The sequence below is a fragment of the Papio anubis genome, chromosome 14 (genome assembly GCF_008728515.1).
Source record: "Papio anubis isolate 15944 chromosome 14, Panubis1.0, whole genome shotgun sequence".
NCBI classification, from domain to species: domain Eukaryota; kingdom Metazoa; phylum Chordata; class Mammalia; order Primates; family Cercopithecidae; genus Papio; species Papio anubis.
In genome coordinates, this window is record NC_044989.1 from 64,482,577 (window position 1) to 64,507,873 (window position 25,297).

A 25,297-nucleotide genomic window follows, 5' to 3' on the forward strand; every position below is an offset into this window, starting at 1 on the left:
ACTTGATTCAGGGATTCCTGTCACAGTTGAGTTCTTTGAATAAAATCAATGAAAAATAGAATCAACATTTGCATTCATGCAGTATGACTAATATAGAAATGACACTAAGAAACATGTTAGAATTCACACACTCAAATGAACACTGTTTCTTTCAATCTGGTCACCTTGAGAAGCTATACTTATTCCAAAATTTGGAGGGTTTTTTTGGTGGGTGTGTTTATGAGAGAGGAGAGGGAGACAGAGAAAAAGAGGGAGATGGGGCTTGAGGAGAGAGACCAATCTCCAAAAAACTGCTTGTTCTCTCTTCCCCAACCCCTATGCAAAACAACTTTGGAAGACTCACAGTGGGGGATTCCTCCCACTACCCCTCCGCAGCTACCACCTGAGCCCATACTACTTTGGGAGCTCCTAGCTGTAGATATCAGACAGCCTGTGTGAACCTGTCATTCTCTTGTCCCTATATACCTGGTCCAATTCACCTCCTGCCCCTCACGATTCCAGATTTTGACAACTTTTTTTGTTTTTTTTGTTTTGAGACAGAGTTGCTCTCTTCACCTAGGCTGGAGTGCAGTGGCGCGATCTTGGCTCACTGCAACCTCCGCCTCCCCGGTTCAAGCGACTCTCCTGCCTCAGCCTCCCAAGTAGCTGGGATTGCAGGCGCCCGCCACCATGCCTCGCCAATTTTCGTATTTTTTTGAGATGGTTTCACCATGTTGGCCAGGCTGGTCTTGAACTCCTGAACTTAGGTGATCCCCCCACCCCCGTCTTGGCCTCCCAAAGTGCTGGGATTACAGGCGTGAGTCACTGCACCAGGCCCCAAATTTAGACAACTTTATGGTCACTACGGTTCAGGTTACTATTGTTCAACTACTTTGTGAATTGAGAAAGATTTTTTGAATTGCTTGATAGTATAGTAATTTTAACATTTTAATGAGACGTTACCATCTCCATTTCAAATAACTAATTTCCCAAAGGTCATTTGACAAAGAAGTCAATTGAAAGTGAACAGTATCTGAATGCATTGCATTACTGCAGAGGTATGGTATGTAAAACAACTGTCCTAACTCCATAACAAATAGAAGAGTAAAGTAAGATCCTTGTCCCTGAATGAGCACTCATATATTAGCTGAATGATTTATAATGATTTATATAGCGTACCAAAGGACTGTGAGTCTACTGGACAACTCTTGATTCTCTTTCCCTGCTTTTGTCTTTCATTTCCAAACTAGGCAGCCTTTAGTTAAATGAAATCTGAAGCAGATCATTCCTTACCTTTAGGGGAATCATTGTTTACATGACAATAAGAGTTGATAGTTTTACTCTGCAGACACTTATAATTTAAAAACAAAAACTTAAAATGCAATGTTCTTACCTCTGCTTCAACAAACAAAACATGGAAATATAACTGAGTCTTGGTGACTCAAGTTTATGCTAATCAAAGTATGAGGATAGACATAGGCATGGAAGTTCTAATACCAGATCTGTCAATCAGTAATCAGTTCATCTTGGCCTTCATTTCCTCATCTGTAACTTGATATCCAATATCCTCTCTAGTTTATATTTTATAATTTTTATTAATAGTTATGCAGTAATACGATATAATACAACTCCAGGAAATCTTAATTTTCCCTTTAAATATTGGCTGCTTGTTGTGCCTTTCCTCATCAAAATAGGTTCTTAAAAATTTGAATTCTGGATGACATCCTTTTTGGCTATCATTGATATTTCTTTTTTTTTCCAGGGTAATCCTTTTGTTCTATCCTGGCACCATCGATTTTCTTCTTGTTGCCTTGTCAACTTTCCAGTTAGTGCCACTTTTTCTAGTATCTTCGCCTTTTTCCTTCCTATTTTTCAGCCGATGAAAGCATATTTTCTGATCAAATAAAGAGCTTATACATAACCTTTATTCTTCTATTTTTGTTAATGCTTCTACTCAGTATTAAGTAGCTTAAAGGACCAGAGTTCTCAGTTTTCTCCAATCATCCAATAAATAGTTTTTGAACATGTATCATGTGCCAGAAATCATACTTATTTACCAACTCGCAAAAGAATTCCTTCAATGTGTTCCATCATTGAAATGGGGAAGCAGCAAAATGTGGTGGTTATGTACACACAAATTGGGTGAGACTTCCAAAGTTCAAATTCCAAGTTCCCCATTTAAAAGACACGTGAATCTTGGGCAAGTTACTTTGCTATGGCTGGTTTCCATTGTAAAATGGATGTAACAGTTCCTTCCTCACAGGGATGTTTTGATTTTTAAAATATCAGTAATATTCCTAGGAGGGCACATTTAGAATAGTGCTTGACACACAGCAAACACGCACATGTTAGCTGTGAGGAATGCTTGTATGCTGTGGCTTAATATTCACACACATAGCTGAGTTGACAATTTAATGTCAACCTAAAAAACCCAGCATTCCTATTGCATCATCTAACACAATGTATGGACATGGTATTTTATGGTGATTATTAGGAAAACTTTGGATCTTATTACTGTTTTTTTGTTGATAATTATCAAATACAGGCCTATTTCCTTCAGGGAAACTGGACACTAAAATCTGGACTTACAGGTTTAAGAATTCTGTTTTCCATAAGCACTCAAATATTTTTTCAAAAATTAATTAATTAATTAATTTATTTATTTATTTATTTTTGAGACGGAGTCTCGCTCTGTCGCCCAGGCTGGAGCGCAGTGGCCGGATCTCAGCTCACTGCAAGCTCCGCCTCCCGGGTTCCCGCCATTCTCCTGCCTCAGCCTCCCGAGTAACTGGGACTACAGGCGCCCGCCACCTCGCCCGGCTAGCTTTTTGTATTTGTTAGTAGACACGGGGTTTCACTGTGTTAGCCAGGATGGTCTCGATCTCCTGACCTTGTGATCCGCCTGTCTCGGCCTCCCAAAGTGCTGGGATTACAGGCTTGAGCCACCGCGCCTGGCCCTTTTTTCAAAAATTTTAAAATCAAAGCACAACCTGTGCTCTGCCACTGCCAAAAAGGATTTGAAGCAGCAAAATACTAAGATTCAAGAAAACTGAAGAGTTTTTTTTTTTTTTTTTAAAGGCAAGAACCAAGGAAAAAGGTATATATGGTGAGGAGGAAGAAAAACTTTATCAGAATACTTTGGCTAAATGAAAGGATTATAGTTGAAAACAAAACTTCATTTCCTTAGAAGGAAGCCAAAGCAAAGAGAGAAACATGAGAGGTGTCCCAACTCTCTTCAATGAAAGGAAATTCAGCATTAATCAGTTTCTAAGCTAGCGTGGGGTATAGAGAGAACACTGATCATAATGGTTGAGAACTTTGATAGTAGTTAAAAGTGGAGATGTCCTTCCTTTGCAAATGTCTTGTCTAACAGCTGACTCAGTCTAATACTCAGGACTGAGTTCCTGATTCCTCCACCAGTGCGCCTCATCCCCTAAACGGTTCTTCCTATAATCTCTACTTCAACAAATGGCAGTTCCATCCCTCTAGTTGCTGAGGCTGATTGAGTGGAGTCATCCTTGATCCCTCTTTTGTCTTTCAAACCCTGTAGCTGATCTGCTAGCAAATGCTGTCAGGTCTGCCTTTAAAACACATTCAGAATCTGATCACTTTTCAAACCACCTCCACTGCCACCACCTTATCCAAACCAGGGTTTATCTCCAGGATTACTGCAATGCTTTCCCTGATCCCACCTTCAGTGTACTTAGATCCTATTAAAATATGTCACATCAAGTCACTCACCTGCTCAAAACCCTCGTGTCCCAATCTCATTCAGAATTAAAGCCATAAATCCCAGGGGGCTCTCCAAAATCTATTGTCATCCCTATCTCTCACTTAAATTCTGTCATTTTACTTCAACCTTACCTGCTATTCTTCCTTGATTCATACCACTTGGCATCACATGCTTCTTTGCTATTGTAGAAATATCCCAGACATGCTATTTCAGGGCCCTTTTAAGGGCCTTGTAGAGCTCTCTGCCTAAATGCCCCTCTAAGTGGCCACTCCCTTCTCTCTTCAGCTCTTTTAGAGCTTTATTCAAATACCACCATCCCAGTGGGGCTTTCCCTGGCCTTCCTGTTTGATATTACAAACACTACTCCTCCTGCCCCAGCATATGACATTTTGCATCTGCATCTCCTCTACTTTATTTGCCCCCTTAGCACAGTTCACTGTCTATCATATTGTACATATATACATATTTACTTTTACATATATACATATTTACTTTTTCTTGCTCATTTCTATCTTGTCCACTAAAATACAAACACAATGAAGGCAGGGATCTTTTTTTTTCCTGCTGTATCACCTAGTTTAGGACAGGGCTTCGTGCACAGTGGGTATACAAAACTCTGTTTTAAGAAAGGAGAGGCAAGGCGCAGTGGCTCACGCTTGTAATTCCAGCACTTTAGGAGGCTGAGGTGGGCGGATCACTTGAGTCCAGGAGTTCGAGACCAGCCTGACCAACATGGCAAAACCCCATCTCTACTAAAAATACAAAAATTAGCCAGGTGTGGTGGTGGTCACCTGTAATCCTAGCTACTTGGGGAGGCTGAGGCAGGAAGAACTGCTTGAACCCAGGAGGTGGAGGTTGCAGTGAGCCGAGATGACACCACTGCACTCCAGCCTGGGCGACAGAATGAAATTCCGTCTCAAAAAAAATAAAAAATAAATAAAAAAGAGTAGAAAAAATTTGAGGACAAAACATTAAAGAATACTTATACAGAGTAATTCTGAAAGTGGGGGTGACATAGAGTAACAGAGTTCAGTGATGTAGAGTTTTGCTGTTCTGATTTGCTATAGGTGCTTAGAGAAAAAAAGAGAATGGAATGGAGCATAGGTTTATTAACCAGTGGTCTCTAAAGTGCAGTAGCACAGCAGGGTGTGGTGGCTCACACCTGTAATCCCAGCACTTTGGGAGGCTGAGGCGGGAGGATTGCTTAAGAGCAGGAGTTTGAGACCAGCCTGGGAAATCTAGTGAGACTGCGTCTCTACTGAAGATGAAAAAAATTAGCCAGGAATGGTGGTGTGTATCTGTAGTCCCAGCTACTCAGGAAGTAGAGGTGGAAAAATGGCTTGAGCCTGGGAGGTTGAGGCTATGGTGAGCTGTGATCACACCACTGCAGTCCAGCCTGGGCAAGAGAACAAGACCCTGTCTTAAACAAAAAAAAAAAGTGGTAGCACAAGACGATCCACTGCAATGAAGGGCCAAAGTATTAGAATTATGTTGATCTTATAACCTTAGAGACATAACAAGTGGACTTTCACCGGTGCCCTCAGTCTGGGTCAGAAGGGAAGAGTGAAGTGGGACACTCAAATGTTAGAAGTAATCCCAGCACTTTGGGAGACCAAGGTGGGTGGATCAGAAGGTCAGGAAATTGAGAGCATCCTGGACAACATGGTGAATCCTCGTCTGTAGTAAAAATACAAAAATTAGCTCAGCATGGTGGCGCCTGTAGTCCCAGCTACTTGGGAGGCTCAGGCAGGAGAATGGCTTGAACCCAGGAGGCAGAGGTTGCAGTGAGCCGAGATGGCGCCACTACACTCCAGCCTGGCGACATAGCGAGACTCCGTCTCAAAAAAAAAAAGAAGTAATTACATACTTTATTTATTCCTACCCTGCTTTACGTGTACTGGAAGACTTTTATATGAGGGAAGTGAGCAAAGAAGGCTACAAGAGGATAAGCTAGCAAAAGAACTCCGATGTCCGAATGGCTGCCCTTCATGTCTTGCTTCATTACCCTACCATGTTAGATAAAGGGAAATTTAATTCCTTGAACAAATTAAGTAGCATTTAAATATGAAGATTACTTTGATAAAAGAGTTAAGCCATAAAGATTATCTTTCTTGAGAGTGATTTCTTGGGGAGACCTAAATACAACTTTTTCTCCTCCTTGGCCAGAATACTGACATTCCCTTAATACAACTGAGTACTTACAAGTAAAAGTGTGCTATTAGGCCATGGCAAAATAACAGATCCAGTATTGAAATGCTTAAACAGCAAACACCCAACCGATCATTTAAATTGCCTGAGTTTTCAAAACTTGAATGTGATAGAAAATGAGCCAGGTTTTTTCCTGTTAGAAGAAATTGTCTTTACCTGTTAGAAGAAAATGCAGGCAACTTTAGGAAGGGCGTGAAACTTTTACGGTTATGAAGGCACTATTTAAATAGTCTAACATGCAACTTACAGGTGCCAACTCCCTAGCAAGGCTTAACTTAGACAAGTCCTCAATTATTCAACCACTAACAAAGTTTCTTTATTAATAAGAGATGCTTTTCAAAAAGAACCAGAGACTTTAAAGTGTTACATTAAATGCAAACTCTTCATCTGTTTCAACTGAGTATTTTTGGAGTGTGGAATAGAGTTGTCCACAGTTTTCACTTCTCGTTAATCATTCTCGATTATGCAAAAATGAACTCACAGAGACAAATTCAAATATCTATTTTGAAAAGTATTTACTTAGTTTAAATAAATTAATGGCAAATAAAAATTAAGCTACAATATATAGCCTGAATAGAAATGACTAGAACAAATACAACACAAGACTTGCTTTCTTGCATTAGTCACAAAGCATGTGACAATCTAGAAAACTTCAAAATCAATTATATTTCTTTGAAAAAGGGGTAACAGCAGTTACTGATACATCACAACTAATAAACTTATAATACAAGTTCCTGACATGCATTTCCTGAGTGAACCCAAATGATCATTTTTAAAAACAAGGAAGTTTTGACAGTTGAAGTAAAATAAAATAGTTCATGGCTTCTAAGCAACAAGTTTTGTTTTTTAAAAACCAAAAGAAAATTCAGAACAGTTTTGTAAGAGGATAAATTAAAGCTATGCTAACATATATAAAACTTTGCTACAGTCAATTAAGTATTATACAACTTCTCAAACTAAAGGAAAACAAATCAAAATATTAAAAAAAGATACTGTCTAATCTAAAAGTGTACTGGTTTCTACAAGTGTCAAAAACAGATTTGATGTAGTGCAACTGTCTATACTTGTGGTGCCTTTGAAAAAAGGGTGGGAAGGAGGGGAGAGAAGAAACTTGTTCTTGCTTTTGGAAGCAAAAGACATATTGGAATTAGAGAATAAACAGACCATGCAGTGCGTCACTCCACGCTGCAGTCATTGGTGCTCATCTGCCAAGCAAACATTTACTTAAGTCTCACTGTGGCAATCTCCTTAGGATTCAAACCCAGAGTTAAGGCTGGTCTGCTAGAAAGGGGGGCACTATTGTCATTCAACCCTTTAGATCTCTAGATTTCCTTATGCCTGAATAAGGCCAAATACAGAATAATTAATTAAGCATTTCTTTTTCCAAAAGCAAATCAAGTCACTCTCCTTTCTTGCTAATTTATACTTTTTCTTACGGGAATGATTTTTTTCTAGGAACAGTGAACAGATGAACCACAGTTTATATCCAAAAAAATAAACTTGCCAAATGCTGCTGATACTAAAAACAGATTAGTTATCATGGGAGAAAAATAGATAATCTAGATTAAATTGCATATTCAAAGGAGCATATAAAATGTTTCTTAGCATTAAGTTTTTGTTATAGTACTACGCTCGAGAGAAACATTAAGAAAAAATCTTTCCTGATTATCTTTAATGTGGTTAAAAACAAACACCTTTCACACAATGGTAATTAATATGAAATTGGTCTTACAAATTACAAAGTATTCTAATTTACCAAATTCCATATTTAGACTGGGGTGGGGAGAGAGGTTCTCTTGTCCTTCTTCCTAACTTTGCAAATCCTTGAGCTAGGTGTGCTCACTAAGCTACCATTCACACCAAGGGTGTGACACCATCGTTACCATGCTACTCTATCAAGAATATTCTAAGGTAAAATAGAAAAAAGTTAATATACATGTTGCTATATTTTACAATGTTTGCAACAAACTGTAAACTAACATAGTTTGAACCAACAGTACCCTCAGTTATACAAAACAATTTCAGCACTGAGGATGGGTGATTCAAAAACACTAAAAGGAAGGCATCAAATTAGACTATGTCTTTTTCTCCTCAAAATATATTTTCAAAACTCAGAATTCAGAATACTGATACTTTCAGTAATTCCTTTGCTTGAGTTTCCCAGATTTTTGCTCAGAAATTGCTATTTATTATAAACGTTTTAAAAAATTCTTCATCTTAATGCAAATGACCAGAGCAGAAAAACTGTGACGTGGACAACAGGTTCGAAAACCCAACTCACTTAGCTTATAAATTTATAATGTAGTCCTGGAGGACAATGGTCTGTTAGTCTAGAGGTCCTTGAAAAATAAGTCTGATGTAGCCTTGTTCACCAGCCAACTGATGTGCACAAAAGGGACAGGCTGCATGAAAAGTATGAGTACCATGAGGAAGCGGGATCTGGGACCAATAGGCAGTTGTCTTTTCTGAACACACATGCCCACAAGGGCTAAACGCATGGGTTGGAGGGCCGGCGTCCACATAAAATCCAGCTTCACATCCAAGCCACAGAGGAACATAGGGACCGACAGACCTACACATAGGACATTCACGATCTTTTCCATCACGTTCTTCTTTGTTTCCCCAGTTATGATAGCCATGTACATGGCCGCAGTTTAGATATACCCATGGTTGTTTTTCATCTACAACATCTTTCCTCTTCATACTAGGAAATGCTAGTGTGTTGAACCCTACAGGGCACTGAGGTCGTGCTGCATTGATTTCCTGTCTTAAAGCCTCCAAATGCTTCACGGTAGGAGTGTGGGAAAGGCCTTCTGCAGTACGCCATAGCAATGTTGCACCACAGAGGTCAATTAACGAGCCATCTTGTAACTGATTGGTTTCAATTTCCACCTAGAGAAGACAAGAGTCGAAAAACATATTCACCACTCTGTTTTGGATTTTTACATAAGCCTTTTGGTTTTAAGTGCTCCTTACTCAAGAAATGAGATTTCCTAGGATTTTCACTAAATATTCAAGAAACGGACAGTAGTTATCAAAAAGGTAAGTTTGAAAATCAAGGATAAAATATCAAACATTAACATATTTCTTTTTAGCCTTATGGTAAAGACAACTTATGATTAAAACACCTGGCTAATCAATAAGTCTAATATTTTTAATGAGGTAAATATGGTTAAAGATATACAGATGGCTGAAAAGATCAGAGTGCTGTTTAGTTTAAGAAAGCTTAGGTTTTAAAATATATTAACATGATATGACAGAAGAATAAACTTTCAGAGTTTACCAATTTTTTTTTTTTTTTTTTTGAGACAGAGTTTTGCTCTTATTGCCAGGCTGGAGTGCAATGGCGCGATCTCAGCTCACCACAACCTCCACCTCCCAGGTTCAAGTGATTCTCCTGCCTCAGCCTCCCGAGTAGCTGGGATTACAGGCATGCGCCACCATGCCCAGCTTATTTTGCATTTTCAGTAGAGACAGGGTTTCTCCATGTGGGTCACGCTGGTCTCAAACTCCTGACCTCAGGTGATCTGTCCGCCTCGGCCTCCCAAAGTGCTGGGATTACAGGTGTGAGCGACCGTGCCCGGCTACTAAATGAAATATTAACATACTGACCTCTAGTATAGAATCTGGTAGTCAGTGTTTGATAGCCTTAGTATTCTGTGTTGGCAATAGATTTAAGAGTTTTCTGGAATGTACGTAATGCATTCAGTTCAACTCATCCTATGTGTTTATTGTAGCTAATTAAGAAAATACCATTCAGTATTTACCATTTTTCCTCTCTGCTGTGCTGATCTGGTTTCACGCAGGCTAAATACGTTTCCACACACCGATATTTCTCTCCATATTCCAGGCTTGGAGTCTTCTGTGAATCCATTGCGTGGATGCATCACAAGAACACCATTAGTGGTCAAACCATCCATCTGCCCATCTGATGTCTTCCATTTGGCAGCCTTCTCCTAGTAGAAATAATAGAAGTGAGCTTCCAATTACTTGTAATTTGGAATGAAAGCTAGTATAAAAGAAAGCATCATTTAGAAAAAAAGCTTTTTACCCCAAGAAAGATGTTTTTTGATGAGTCAAATCCTGCAGCATAAATCCGTGCTGTAAAGGGAGGATTCCGTTCACATATGATTCTACAGGCAAATCTTGATATAGTACTTTGTACTGACTGTGTATCAGAATTACTTTGACTTCCAGGAACTGTGTCAGTTACTACAAAATCAATGGGGCTTTCAGTCGACCGGCCAATCTGAGGGAAAAAAAATATCTATAAACCCATTCAAAGAACACAGTGGAAAATCCATTCAAGAAAGGCACAATAAGGAGAAAACATTAGGCCTTTGAAATTTCTAAAGTTGAAGCTTACCATACTTAATGTTGGGGGCATCTATACTCTTGAAAACTAATCAGACTGTCTCTGATGAAGTAATCACTTAGAGCATGGAATTAAATGAGAACTTACAATAATATATGAAACCCTCAGGAAATGAAGAGTTCAGGAACGGCTGAAATTTCTAGATGACTGCAGATTTTAATTTTAACCCTTTTGGATGGAAATATGTGTATCATGTAGATTTCTTCTCTTTAGAGATATTTAAAGAGATATTCTACCTTATTTAACAGAATATAGTGAACATATATAAGTAAATATTTTAGGATGACTGCAGAACATTTACACTATAAATACCATTTACATTAAGCTGAAATGCAGTGATGTCTTCAGGTGCTATAAGAGGTATACAAGACTGCTGATCCTTATGTCAAGGGCTTACATAGCCTTGCTTTGAGGTCTTATGTATACTTCATATATTTTCCTGTTTCTTTTCTGCCAGGTTGTCAGCTATCACTCCTTGTTTTTGGTCAAGCCTGTATCCAGAAACAAGCCCCTCTTTCAACTGGCTACTCTTACTCTGTTATGGTTTGAGAAATCAAATAACCTACTTCAGAGAAAAGTATTCCAAAAGGTTCTGGTGAGAGCCTAAGGGATTCTCTAGGGAGCACAGAAAAGGAATTTCACTGCATCAACTTTGTGGCATTTATTTTATATATATACTCTTCCTGGTTCTTGGGGATATTTCAGAGAGACAAGGCTCCCAGGTAAGAGTTCTGGATGGGTGAGGTGTCAGAGATTTCAAAACATCTTCAGAGGTACTAGCTAGTAAATAAGTTAATTGCATTTTGAAAGTTGAAAAGAAAAAAGGAAATCAATGGGTAGATGACAATAGTCACAAGTGTCACAGGACTTTAAAGCAAACATTTGGAAATTATCAGTTCATGAATGTATTTGTTATAAAGTAGTATCATAAAATTGAAGAATGTGGGTACTGAGAAAAAATACTGACCCTCTACAAAGATAAAGACTCTTACTCTTTACATATTTTAGCCTCAAGTTCCCTGTATCAGCACACTTTCAGATAAACTTCTTTAGTGTTTTTGTCCACTTGTCAAGTATAAAGTCTTTATATTTAGATTGGATAGTTTTAGAGGGAAACTAGTTAACAAATACAAGGTTGGATATTCCTTTTCTTTATTCTTAAAAATAAACATATCTTAAATGGCCTCAGATCTTTGAAACTAAAAATATTTCCCCAAACACAAAGGCTCTTTAAAGGCTAAAAGATACAGGCCAAGGATTGAACTAATATTCAGAATCAACAGAAGTAGCACTTATTTGGAAAGAGACTGCTCCAGAGAGCTAACATTTCAACTTGGTCTTGGAAGAGACTAGTTAAGACACTGAAGCAATATTTGTAATGACAATGAGAAGGAAGAAACTTAAGTATCTATAAAGGGAAAAAAACCCATCATGAATGTGATCATATGCCAAAATCTGATTGTTACTAATTCTACCCCTTTCTAACTGCTATTATTAGCATTAAAAATACAGCTCTTTTGTTACTCTCCCTCACCCTCATGAGAAAACTCAATGGTTCCTTATAGCTTATCCAAAATTTGTAGTTTATTATTTCTAATAATAGTTAGAAACTGACTCAAGATTTGCCTCCCATCTACCAATCCAGCCAAATTTCCTGCTATTTATGTATATTAGCTACAAGTAGCTTATTCATCAATCTTTTACCACACTGTGTACTACTTCTTTGCCATCTCTTTTGCTAGAATGCTTTTCTACTGGTTGCTGGCAAAAATCCTACTTAACCTGATAAAAAGATCTACATGAAAAGACACCAGTACAAAGTCTCTTCTCCATCTTTCCTCAACACAATCAATGTGCTTAAAATTTAGAGGGTCAGTACAGCACCTAGGCATGTAATCAGCTTGTAATGTCTCCCTTACTTCGTAGTGCCAAACAATGCATAGAGTTGGAGTTGGAACATCTGATGACTTGAACAACAAATGTTCTTGTTCAGTTTACAGGGTAGACAATCCTAGAATGTTTCTAATACAATTCCTCAAAGACTGCCTAGTTTATCAAGGTAGTTTCTGATACATCACAGTCTTTTTGATGCTGAAATGTTTGGATTTTCCAAAGGTATAATACCTGTAGAAAGGACATAATCAGTTTATGATACTGGGAAAAATTCTCTACTTTATGAAAAAGACAAAACTCAAAATGTTAAAACTTATTTAAGGGCCTTCATTAGATGGTGAAGACATTGTTTCAGAATTCAGGATGCCTGGTTTAATTTCAGTTTTGCCCCCAAGTAACTCTATCATCGTTAACTCACAAGATTTCAGTTAACTTAATCTACCAAAGATAAGGGGTAAACAAATAAATATAAGGTACTTTCTGAAGCTAAAATTCTAGCCTGTGACCAAATATCTTGGAGATACACACACACACACACACACACATTTATCTACATTTTATTAAAGAGACGAAGTCTCACTATGTTGCCCAGGCTGGCCTCAAGCTATTCTCCCACCTCAGCCTCCTGAGTAACTGAGACTACAGGCCTAGTAGCACCTTGATTTTCAAAAAGCTAAGCTCATTCATTTTCACTGCTTGTCAGTGAAACAAAATGTGAAAAACCATCCTAAAGCTTTGTGTTAGGTTTTTCTTGGATCTAAACATTAATCTTCATTAAAGATGTAATTTATTTTTGGTAAAAGAGAGGAAAACACAAATGCCCACATTCTAATATTAACTAGAGAAAAGAAATTCAGTATCTCATCTCATTAAAAGGGTTGAGCAGAGGGAGTGACTTCAAAGAAATATTTCACTATTGACTGAAATTAAATATATTTCCAGGCCTTTTCACTTTTATTTGCCTTGTAAAATAAAGAAAAATGGAAAAGTCCATGTGACAATAATTATAAAAGCAACATTATCAGATAATTTATGTTCTACTTAAGTTTGTTTATAAAAGGCTAAGCTTTGGAGAGCTCAATATTAAGGGAGAAGATCAAAGATTCTATTTACATCTTTGGAATTGACTGTCCTAAAATCTACCAGTTTACAAAAATATCAGCACTGGACTGGTACAAAAAGTAAGAGAAAAATACTTTTATTGCATGAGTAGCACTGACCAAATATATGCTGAGAAAAAGGTTTGATTTCACATAGATAATAAAATAGTTAGCAAGTGCCTGGATTGTTTATTGCCTAGAGAGGAAGGTGGGAGGTAGTGGTAGAAAGAGTCATAAATGTGTGCAGAATATTTATTGTTTTCTTTTTTGGATAATAGCTACTATTCACTAAGTGTTTTTACTAAGTACTTGGCACAGCGCTGAGTACTCTACGTGTACTAGATCATTTAAGCCTCTTAACAGTCATAGGGGAGAGTCTATTATCTGCACTTTACAGAGAAGTAAACTGAGGCATATAATGGCTATGTAATATTTACCAGTAATTCTTATTCCGGAGCCTATCTCAACTGTGCTAGACTGACTTCTATTTATGAGGGTTAGCAATCAATCCAAATTTTAATAAAATACAATATAAATATATGATAATCCTTTATCTGATCTCAGCAAAACTTACCAATAGATTTTTAACTTTTTTGTTTTTAAGAAAAAAAATTTTAGATGTTATAATACCTGAAACATATCGGTGTTGCTGTCATGAGTATATTCAACCACCACAGTCTGGGCCCGAGATAAAGTATATGATATGCTATGCTGGTCCTTGTTGCTTATTGCCTAAGAATGAAAAAGTTAATAGCAAAAATTAGTAGGCAGGTCAATCCAATCAGATAATCTTTTCATTAAAAAAAGGGAAAACTATTTATCAAATACATGACATACTTATATATTTTCCCCCTGAAATTTAGAGAGGTTACTAACTCCTGTCAGTTGTGACAGTAGTTTCTTGGGTTGAATGGGGCATTGAAGAATATTTAGAAGCAGTTACAGAGTAAAAACATAATTTTCTTTCTTTTTTTTTTTTTTTTTCCAAAGATGGAGTCTTGTTTTGTCGCCTAGGCTGGAGTGCAGTGGTGCGATCTCGGTTCACTGCAACCTCCGCCTCCCGGGTTCAAGCAATTCTCCTGCCTCAGCCTCCCAAGCAGCTGGGACTACAGGTGCATACTGCCATGCATGGCTAATATTTTTGTATTTTTAGTAGAGACAGCATTTCACCATGTTGCCCAGGCTGGTCTTGAACTCCTGAGCTAAGGCAATCCGCCCACCTCAGCCTCCCAAAGTGCTAGGATTACAGGCGTGAACCACTGCGCCTGGCTCATAATTTTCTTTTATCAAACCACTACACTCCCTTATTAAGTATTTTAAATTATAAAATAATCAAAACCAAATCCCACATAAAAACAGAAAACAACAGTACTCTGATAAGAAGAAAATGCAAAATCTTGCAAAATAAGAGGAATCTTATTTTTGAAGTAATTCAGAGAGCTATAAAGTTCACTCACAAGCCGAGTTAACTGGTTTTCTAACCATTTTGTGACTCTACAGATGACAAATGTTTGCCATATGCTGGGTGAGATACAGAAAAATGCATTTGGGATTTGGTCCCAGGAGATAAAAGAAAAAAATTCTTTAAAAAACAAAAGAAACATTCATAGAATGATTAAACATTACCAAAGGAAAGGGATGTAATGCTTATGACTGTATTTCTGACTTATCTCAAACTAAAAACATTGCTAAAAAGAACTTTTCAGTTTTGTTTTCAAGTGTTTTCTATGTATATGAGTTGAAGATAATATCAAAGAAGGGGAAAAATCTAGTCATCACACAAAGGAAGTAGAAATGGGCTGCATAAAAAGAAAACAGACACAAAGACAGAAGAGAATAATTATATACAGCAAAGAAGCTGAATGAAAACATCCTTCTTAATTAGAAGTTTGGCATCATAAGCTTTTACTTGGTTTCAATTTGCAGCTAATCTGTAATAGATAAAGCCTTAAAACAACAGCTTTAAGACTGTCAAATTTCCAAATATCTACAAACAGAATACAGAAATACACTATTTCCAAATATACAGAGACCATACTAACGACTCAGCTTTATCAAAGCTTAATACTGCCACTTTTGCTTCTGATTTTTTTTTTTTTTTTTTTTTTTTTTGCGACAGAGTCTCGCTCTGTTGCCTAGGCTGGAGTGCAGTGGCGCTAACTCACTGAAACCTCCGCCTCCCAGGTTCAAGTGATTCTCCTGCCTCAGCCTCCTAAGTAGCTGGGATTAAAGGTGCACGCCACCATGCCCGGCTAATTTTTGTATTTTTAGTAGAGATGGAGTTTTGCCATGTTGGCCATGCTGGTCTCGAACTCCCGACCTCATGATCCGCCCGCCTCGGCCTCCCAAAGTGCTGGGACTACAGGCATGAGCCACTGTGCCTGGCCTGCTTCTGATTTTTTTAAGGAATTAAACTACAGATACAATCGAGGCTGCCTACATGTCCCTCCCAATTCCCTTTTCTCCACAGAGGTATCCAACCTCAAGAATGCAGTGTAGATCATTTACATGCATGTTTTACATATTTCTTTCTACACATTTAGGTATTCATAAATACTATATAATTGTTTTACAGGTTTTAAACACACACACACACACACACACACACACACACACACACACACACGTTTTAAGAGACCAGGTTTCGCTATGTTGCAGAGGCTGAAGTGTAGTGGCTATTTATAGGCAGGAAAACGGCACACTACAGCTTTACTCTGTGCTCAAGTGATCTTCCTGCCTCTGCCTCCCAAGGAGCTGGGACTAACAGGCATGTGCCACTGGTTAAACAGCTGACTTTTCAATGAAATAATTACTCAGTATTTTAAAATTAATTCTTAGTGGCTAAAGAGATTTTAAAACATTGGTTTTTTTGTGCTTTGAGATTGTAATCTTTGTTTGTTAGTTATTAAACCTACTGTTAGACTGAGAATAAAAACTATGTCTAGTTAAGTTTGGTTCTCACTGGTCTAGAACGCAGGGTTTTACCTACTCATCCCAGATGACTGCCAGACTAAATGCTTAATTTTCGTCATGACCTCACAAATACATTCCTCCAAAATTTAAAGAGGAAAGAGTCAATCTTTTTTCTTTTTTCTTTTTTTTAATTGAGACAGGGTCCCACTGTGTCACTCAGGCTACAGTGCAGTGGCATGATCTCAGCTCACTGCAGCCTCCGCCTCCCCGGCTCAAGTGATCCTCCCACTTCAGCCTGCCAAGGAGCTGGGACTTTGGGGCATGCCACCACACTTGGCTAATTTTTTGTGTGTTTGGTGAAGATAGAGTTTCACCATGTTGCCCAGGCTGGTCTCGAACTCCTGAGCTCCAGTGATCCGCCCACCTTGGTCTCTCAAGTGCTGGGATTACAGGTGTGAGCTATCACATCCAGCCAAGGGTCAATCTGATCCCTAAGATTCTTATTGCCTAGTAAAGATGAAAGATGAAAAGGAGATAACAATGAAAACATGAGGGCACGGCAGAGTAAAATAGGAAGAAAAGTACAGAATATGGTATTATAGAGGTAGGGATTAGAAATATTTTCCCTTATAGTGGTTTTCAACCAGAGGTAGTATTAGCTGTCTAAGGGGCATCTGAAAATATTTTGTGCATTTTTTGGCTGTTATGAGGATTTGCAGGCTCAAATGGCATTTTGTGGGTGAAGGACCCCTAAATGTCCTGTAGTATGTGGGAAAGTCCTGAACAATGAAAAAGTGGCACACCCAAAATGTCAAGAGCACTCCTGGGGGAGATACTGTAAGAAGCTCCTCAGATTGAATCAATCTGAGGTTTACTTCCACCACCTGCTTAGCATATTCCTTCTCTCCAAAGGAGCAAAAAGAAACTGTCCCCTTTCTGCACTAACTGGTTCCCAAATAGTAACAGAGGAGTCCTAGTCAAGGCCTAAGGATTCTTTCACAAATCAAACTGGATATAAAACAAAGCTGAGAAGCCAATTACCTTCAGACACTGAAGCTGTGACCTAAAACCACATCATATGCCAATTTTTCTGTCTCTTGTTTCTTTAACTTATAAAGATATGCTTCAGATGGTATAATATTAATGTACATTCTAGGGCTACTTAGCTAAAGATACAGGTACTTCCATGACTCAAAGAACTCTAATTTTTCTTATTTGCTCATTACAATATCAAATTCTTTATAACATAAGGTCTGTGTTATAAAATTGGAAGCAAATTCACAGAAAATATAAAGATGTGAAATTCCCCCTCCTTGTCTGTCGCTCTAGGAAAAGCCCAAGTATCCTGAAATGGTGGTCCAGCTTCTGGAAATTTTGTTAGAAGAAGACGACAGGGCTAGAAGCATGAAATAGGCTGGGGGTTGAGAAGTTATATTGTAGATGCAGTTGGATATTGCTTTCATAACTTTGATTCAATTTAATAATTATTGAGGTCTACTTTGTGCAAGGTACTATGCTAAAATATATGAAGTTATAAACCAAAAATGAATACAACCAATACACAGAATCTTAGGTAAAGACTCTTAGTTTAAAAATTACCTCACCCAAATATGCTTCTAACACCTGAATACACATATTATACATCACATTCTTCATCCAGCCCAGGGAGGCTCCTCTAGTAACAGAGTGGGAACTTTCCACTTCTCAGGGCAGACAGCTGCATAATTCCAGGTACTAGATAAAGCCCTGTCCCCCACCCCACCTCTTTTAATAAGGAAAGAGAATATTTCCTTCTAATTTCCACCCACTGATCCTGGTTTGTCTTTTTTTTTTTTTTTTTAAAGTCCAATTCCCCTTCCATATGGCAGCTTTTCAAATACCATGTCTCCAAAGTCTCTTCTCCAATCCAAACAAAAGGAAATTTCTGAAATAGAAATGTGAGGGGAATGCTAGAGAATATAAACAACACATAAAAGTCTTTCAATTTCTCCAAGTTAATTTATGTAGCTTTTTTTTTTTTTTTTTTTTACCTTTGCAGCCTGAGGAGTACAAGCAATATGCACAGTGCTGGGCTTCACCCCATTTGCCTTAGGTCTTTTAAACAAAGCAAATCTACTTTTCCTCCTTCCTCTATCGCCATTTGGGAGAGACCCATTATACCTGATGGGGGGAAAAAAAGTATAGGTGATCTCTTGCAAGAACTGCACAATTATAAAACAAATGTTTGACTATGCCTTGCAGAATCAATTCCCAATTAATTATCTATTAACACATTATAATTATTTAAAATTCCTTTGAGCAACTGTTGATCTCCATATCAGGTGCCAGTGTGTGAAACAAAATGAGATTCTTTTTCTGGCTTCATTCCAAGTCACAGAGAACCTTTTGGATTATACAAAGATTCAAGTTATCTCTATTTTTCTCCTTCCCTCTTTTACGGAAGATAATTAAGAGCTGATTAATGGCATGTCTGACTCCTTATGACTCATTCTGTTTTTTTTAAGGTGAATTGTTTGCATGTGCTAATACAACCTTTAAAAAGTATAGTATGTATTGTTTAAAACACAATCTCCTTTATTTGTGAACCAAACACTTTAAACAGCTGAACTTTTGAAGTAAGGAATTTTTAGACTTGTTAAGTCTTAGCTACCTGAATGTACAAATGCACTCTCATTATATTAGCAGAACTTGTCCAACAGACATGTTTGCTAAGTAGTAAACATACTTTTGTTTTTCAGATCTTATGAACATTTCTCTATAACATGTACACATACACACACACACACACAAACACACACACACGTACATCCTAAAGGTAAGCAAGTACTAAACCAATGGAAAAAAGTTAAAAACAAAATAAAAATACTTGGTGTTTACTATACACCAGGCACTACTGAATGTTATCCCATGCACATTACCTCACTAAATCTACCCTTGCAAAAATTCTACCAGATTGAAATCACTGTCCCCATTTTTACACGTTAGGAAACAGACTCAGAAGAATTATATTCTGAAGTGACACAGGCAAAGCCAGAATTTGAATTTAAGTATGTTTGTCATGTGGTTATGTCATTCTTTACTGCTTCATTGAGGCATGAGCAGTAGCTTAATAATAATCTTTCCTCATTCACTGTCCACCTCCCCTGCCCCCACCCCCTGATAAATCTTTGGTTTGATGATCTACCATATGTCAATCTAGGAGGAAATGAAGCAGGGAATAGGGACAGTTTTGAGGTTGGAAGAAGAGTGATTATAAAATGGCCTGTAATTGTGGCTGGCAAGGAAGAATGTCTTAAAGCTGAGAAGCGAGTTTACTCAATGACTGCCATATATAGAAACTACACTGACCCTTTACAAAAAAATAAAACACTTTGTATTGGAGAAAGCCCTTGGTAATGTTGCTAGCCTTGCTGTAAGTCCAAAGTACAGTCCCTTAGCTAATAATTATTTTAGCTATTCTAGGCTTTGTGTTGCCACCAGCCCCACTGTCAATTCCTCACTGTCCCTTAACTACTGTCGCCTGAGTTGCATGACTCATCCCACTTCTGGATCTCACTCTTTAGTCCCACATTGCGTTCCTGTAGTTCAAAGCTCTTTTCTAAGTAGCAAGAGCATGAAACCTTGTCTAGCTTCACTTCTAGAGGGTTGAGAAGAAAAAGTATTTGCATTTTAGGACACCAAGTACCAGAGACAATTACTGTTGCTAATGATTAACTGAGGAACCTATAGGCTAAGACTGGCAGTTTAAAACCATAAGCTAAATTTTAAACTATTCTTCAAATGACTCTCAAATTTCCTGCTAGAAGAATTTAATCTGGAAAAGTTTTCGGTAGTTAAGAGCTGTTTGTCACTGATACCATTAAAATCTATGTGATTTGAAGTTCTAATACTGAAGTTACTATGCTAAATTTATCATCTTTTAAAGTTTTGTTTCTGAGAAAAGAATTTTAAGTCTCAAAGGGCCTTAGAAGATCATGTCTAATTGTCATTTTTACAGAGGAGGAAACCAAAGCCCAGGATGGTTCAGTGACTTGCCCAAGGTCACACAGCTAGCAGTGCTGGAACAAGCACTGGATTCTAAGATTCCTAACATCTAGTCAAGCTCAGTAACTCCATATGATTTCCCCAGTTTCTCTAACTCTCTCATCTGAAACAACACATTCTCACTTTAACCTGACTCTCAAACATACTGCAATATCTTGAGTTGCTTTTTAGGCAAAAGCAGAGCAACAGCAGGAGGAAAATAAAATTAGCAATTTTCTTTTTTCTTATTTTTTTCGAGACAGAGTCTCGCTCTGTTGCCCAGGTTGGAGTGCTCGGCTCACTGCAACCTCCTCTTCCTGGGTTCAAGTGATTCTCCTGCCTCAGCCTCCCAAGTAGCTGGGATTACAGACATGCACTACCATGCCCAGTTAATTGTTGTATTTTTAGTAAAGATGGGGTTTCACCATGTTGGCCAGGCTGGTCTCGAACTCCTGACATCAGGTGATCCACCCACCTTGGCCTCCCAAAGTGCTGGGATTACAGGTGTGAACCATTGCACGCAGCCTAAAATGAGCAATTTTCTAGTTTCTGAGATCTCTAGTTAAGAAAGGCTAATACTGTGTCTCCACTTTGATAGTTATGACAAGTTTAAGTGGAACAAATTGAAATAATTTGGAATAACAGAATCATCTATTCCTCAATCTTCAGGTTCTATTTCTGTGAGTTACATGGATGAAATTACTTTAGGAGCTAAGACATAGCTAGGTCCTGGGCTTCAGAGGCATTATGCTGTCACCATACATATATACAACTCCTTTAACCAAAATGTACAGCACAAAGCAGTAACTACCTTAGATAGGCAAAAGAATAAATGAAGACTAACCTACATGAAATGACTTAAAGCAGGCAAGGGAAAGGGAATTTTTGGTAAAATCAGCTGAGACAAAACATGGGATAGGGAAGACAAATGGAATGACTGTGACAGTGGACAAATACAATTTTCATTTCATTTCATTTTTATCTTTTTTTTTTTTTTTTTTCGTGAGACAGAATCTCACTCTGTTGCCCAGGCTGGAGTACAGTGTCGCAATCTCAGCTCACTGCAACCTCTGCCTCCAGGGTTCAAGCAATTCCCCTGCCTCAGCCTCCCAAGTAGCTGGGATTACAGGCACGCACCACCACGCCCGGATAATTTTTGTGTTTTGCGTAGAGACAGGGTTTCACCATGTTGGCCAGGCTGGTCTTGAATTCCTGGCCTCAGGTAATCTGCCTGCCTTGGCCTCCCAAAGTGCTGGGATTACAGGCGTGAGCCACCACGCCCGAAACTTCCATTTCATCTTTAAGAAACTTTGCCCTTTCTGCGGGTAAGGGTGAGACAAAGTTTATGTCATATTTGAGTGCTTTTAAACAATAGCATGAATATGAGAATTAAAAGTGTTTCTTGATTTGGTAACATTACCAATTCCAAAAAAAAGTACTTATAGCCTAGATGCCAAAGTTAGCATATATTATTAAACTGTGTGTCTTATCAAATGGAGAAACCTTACCCTAAGACAATGAGTTCACCATATTTTACTGGTGCTTTAGATGGATGATTTTCTTGATCAGGAGAAAACATGAGCTTGGCTGTCTTTCTCAAATCTTTGTTCACTGGTCAGGAGCCTTGGGACACCTTTTGCATTATTTCCTAGAGGGGAAAAGTTTTCATTAATAATGTGAACAATTCGTTTCAGTTTAAATAAAGATGTTATTTTCCAGCAGTCCTCTTGAACACAGTATTATGCAAAGCATCACATGGTATATACATTTTATGGGACATTTTGCCCAATAATGATTATACATTTTACAAAACTGTTTAAATGAGTCAAAAAGGCAAATTTGAAGACTTCCACTTACAGAAGCATACAGCAGATAATACTTTTCCCTTTCATTTCTGCTAAGGATAACTAAAGACCCTGGACCTTATATATAGAACATGAGAAGACTGTGAAAAGTGGAGAGAAGGCAAACTAAGTAAGGGACCTCAGGACCCATGGAATGACACGGTGGTGTAAATTCTCTGGGTTTTCTTTTTGCCTAATATATCCCAGACTTGGAGCTAAAGAAGGCAGCAACCTGGAAATGCCAACTGGCACGGACAAAGCCACAACAAAAGCTTGCTCTCCCTAGCCAAAGAAACAAGAAAGGGACAGCCTGGCAAGACGGAAAACTTTTGACAGTAACTGCTCCACTCTAGCCAAACCCAGTAAACAGTTTTGCCCCACCACCACCCACACCAACGAAAGCTAAGTGAGGAGCCTTGACTTCCAGCTCATAAACCATAGTGAGGAGCTCCAATGCCCTACTGGGGCAATGTCAAAGTCGGCCAAGTAGGGAGCCAGGATTTTCACCCTGATGGCCGGGCATGCCCCAACACCTATCCCAGTGGTGTCAGCTAGACTTCTACCCCCCACTCACCAAAAACAAGAAGGATCCTCTTCCTGAGGCGTCAGTAGAGGCTGAGTAGGGACCCCTGACTTCTACATCCGCCTGGAAGTAATGAGGCACCCCCTATGACCTTGCCAAAGCAATGTCAATAAAAGCCAGTGGAAACAGAAGGTTTAGATAATATCCAGAGTCTAGGAACATAATATGAAAATATCTAGTTTTAACAGAAAATCACTCATCCTAGCAAGAACAATATTTAAAACAATACAAAACATAGGCTGGGTGCAGTGGTTCACGCCTGTAATCCCAGCACTTTGGGAGGTCGAGGCAGACGGATCACTTGAGGTTGGGAGTTTGAGACCAGCCTGACCAACATGTAGAAACCCTGTCTCTACTAAAAATACAAAATTAGGGGGGGCGCGCCCAAGATGGCCAAATAGGAACAGCTCCAGCCTCCAGATCCCAGCGTGAGTGACACAGAAGATGGGTGATTTCTACATTTTCAACTGAGGTACCGGGTTCATCTCACTGGGGTGTGTCGGACACTTGGCGCTGGTTCGCGGGTGCAGCCTGACCAGCAAGAGCTGAAGCAGGGCGAGGCATTGCCTCACCTGGGAAGCGCAAGGGGGAAGGCAATTCCTTTTCCTAGCCAAGGGAAATTGAGACACACAACATCTGGAAAATCGGGTAACTCCCACCCTAATACTGCGATTTACCAAGGGTCTTAGGAAACGGCACACCAGGAGATTATATCCCACACCTGGCCCACAGGGTCCCATGCCCATGGAGCCTCCCTCATTGCTAGCACAGCAGTCTGAGATCTAACTGCAAGGCGGCAGCAAGGCTAGGGGAGGGGCGCCGCCATTGCTGAGGTTTAAGTAGGTAATCAAAGCTGCTGGGAAGCTCGTATTGGGTGGAGTCCATCACAGCTCAAGGAGGCCGGCCTGTCTCTGTAGACTCCTCCTCTGGGGACAGGGCATAGCTAAACAAAAAGCAGCAGAAACCTCGGCAGAGGTAAATGCCCCTGTCTGACAACTTTAAAGAGAGCAGTGGATCTCCCAGCAGGCTGAGATCTGAGAAGGGACAGACTGCCTGCTCAAGTGGGTCCCTGACCCCTGAGTAGCCAAACTGGGAGACATCCCCCACTAGGTGCAGACCGACACCTCACACAGCGGGATACACCCCTAAGACAAAGCTTCCAGAGCAAGAATCAGACAGCAACACTCGCGGTTCAGCAATATTCTATCTTCTGCAGCCTCCGCTGCTGATACCCAGGCAAACAGGGTCTGGAGTGGACCTCAAGCAAACTCCAACAGACCTACAGCTGAGGGTCTTGACTGTTAGAAGGAAAACTAACAAACAGAAAGGACACCTACACCAAAACCCCATCAGTACATCACCATCATCAAAGACCAAAGGCAGATAAAACCACAAAGATGGGGAAAAAGCTGTGCAGAAAAGCTGGAAATTCAAAAAATCAGAGTACATCTCCCACTCCAAAGGAATGCAGCCCATCGCCAGCAACAGAACAAAGCTGGATGGCGAATGACTTTGACGAGTTGAGAGAAGAAGGCTTCAGTCAATCAGACTTCTCAGAGCTAAAGGAGGAACTATGTAACCAGTGTAAAGAAACTAAAAACCTTGAAAAAAGAATGGATGAATGGATAACTAGAATAATCAATGCAGAGAAGACCTTAAAATAACTGATAGAGATGAAAACCATAACACGAGAACTATGTGACAAACGCACAAGCTTCAGTAACCGACTTGATCAACTGGAAGAAAGAGTATCAGCGATTGAAGATCAAATGAATGAAATGAAGCGAGAAGAGAAGTGTAGAGAAAAAAGAGTAAAAAGAAATGAACAGTGCCTCCAAGAAGTATGGGATTATGTGAAAAGACCAAATCTACATCTGATTGGAGTGCCTGAAAGTGACAGGGAAAATGGAACCAAGTTGGAAAACACTCTGCAGAATATCATCCAGGAGAACTTCCCCAATCTAGTAAGGCAGGCCAACATTCAAATTCAGGAAATAAAGAGTATGTCACAAAGATACTCCTCAAGAAGAGCAACTCCAAGACACGTAATTGTCAGATTCACCAAAGTTGAAACGAAGGAAAAAATGTTAAGGGCAGCCAGAGAGAAAGGTCGGGTTACCCACAAAGGGAAGCCCATCACACTAACAGCAGATCTCTCGGCAGAAACTCTCCAAGCCAGAAGAGAGTGGGGGCCAATATTCAACATTCTTGAAGAAAAGAATTTTCAACCCAGAATTTCATATCCAGACAAACTAAGTTTCATAAGTGAAGGAGAAATAAAATCCTTTACAGACAAGCAAATGCTTAGAGATTTTGTCACCACCAGGCCTGCCCTACAAGAGATCCTGAAGGAAGCACTAAACATGGAAAGGAACAACAGGTACCAGCCATTGCAAAAACATGTCAAAATGTAAAGTCCATCAATGCTAGGAAGAAACTGCATCAACTAGCGAGCAAAATAACCAGCTAATATCATAATGATAGGATCAAGTTCATACATAACAATATTAACCTTAAATGTAAATGGACTAAATGGTCCAATTCAAAGACATAGACTGGCAAATTGGACAGTCAAAACCCATCAGTTTGCTGTATTGAGGAGACCCATTTCACATGCAGAGACACACACAGGCTCAAAATAAAGGG

The 25,297-nt window shown here is 39.0% G+C and overlaps 1 protein-coding gene and 1 long non-coding RNA gene across 6 annotated transcripts in view; both read right to left on the bottom strand.

Moving 5' to 3' along the window:
• The window catches only part of LOC108581656, a 52,566-nt gene extending 48,116 nt beyond the window's left edge, over positions 1-4,450 (bottom strand). Inside the window, exon 1 of the long non-coding RNA XR_001894194.2 lies at positions 3,844-4,450. This is a non-coding gene — a long non-coding RNA (uncharacterized LOC108581656). The remainder of the gene's footprint in view (positions 1-3,843) is intronic.
• Positions 4,451-6,416: 1,966 nt separating this feature from the next.
• Positions 6,417-25,297, bottom strand: part of PELI1 (pellino E3 ubiquitin protein ligase 1) — a 65,769-nt gene continuing 46,888 nt past the window's right edge. For 4 of the 5 annotated variants that reach the window (XM_017947591.3, XM_021924886.2, XM_017947589.3 and 1 more), the window contains 6 exons: positions 21,733-21,872; positions 18,232-18,361; positions 13,919-14,020; positions 9,972-10,169; positions 9,688-9,876; positions 6,417-8,812 (listed from right to left, as the gene is read on the bottom strand). In XM_017947591.3, coding sequence (XP_017803080.1) covers positions 8,246-8,812; positions 9,688-9,876; positions 9,972-10,169; positions 13,919-14,020; positions 18,232-18,361; positions 21,733-21,803 — 1,257 coding nt within the window. In that variant the 5' untranslated portion in view covers positions 21,804-21,872 and the 3' untranslated portion in view covers positions 6,417-8,245. Of the gene's footprint in view, positions 8,813-9,687; positions 9,877-9,971; positions 10,170-13,918; positions 14,021-18,231; positions 18,362-21,732; positions 21,873-22,642; positions 22,929-25,297 lie in introns of those variants that run through there. The other variant, XM_021924888.2, reaches the window with a different exon arrangement.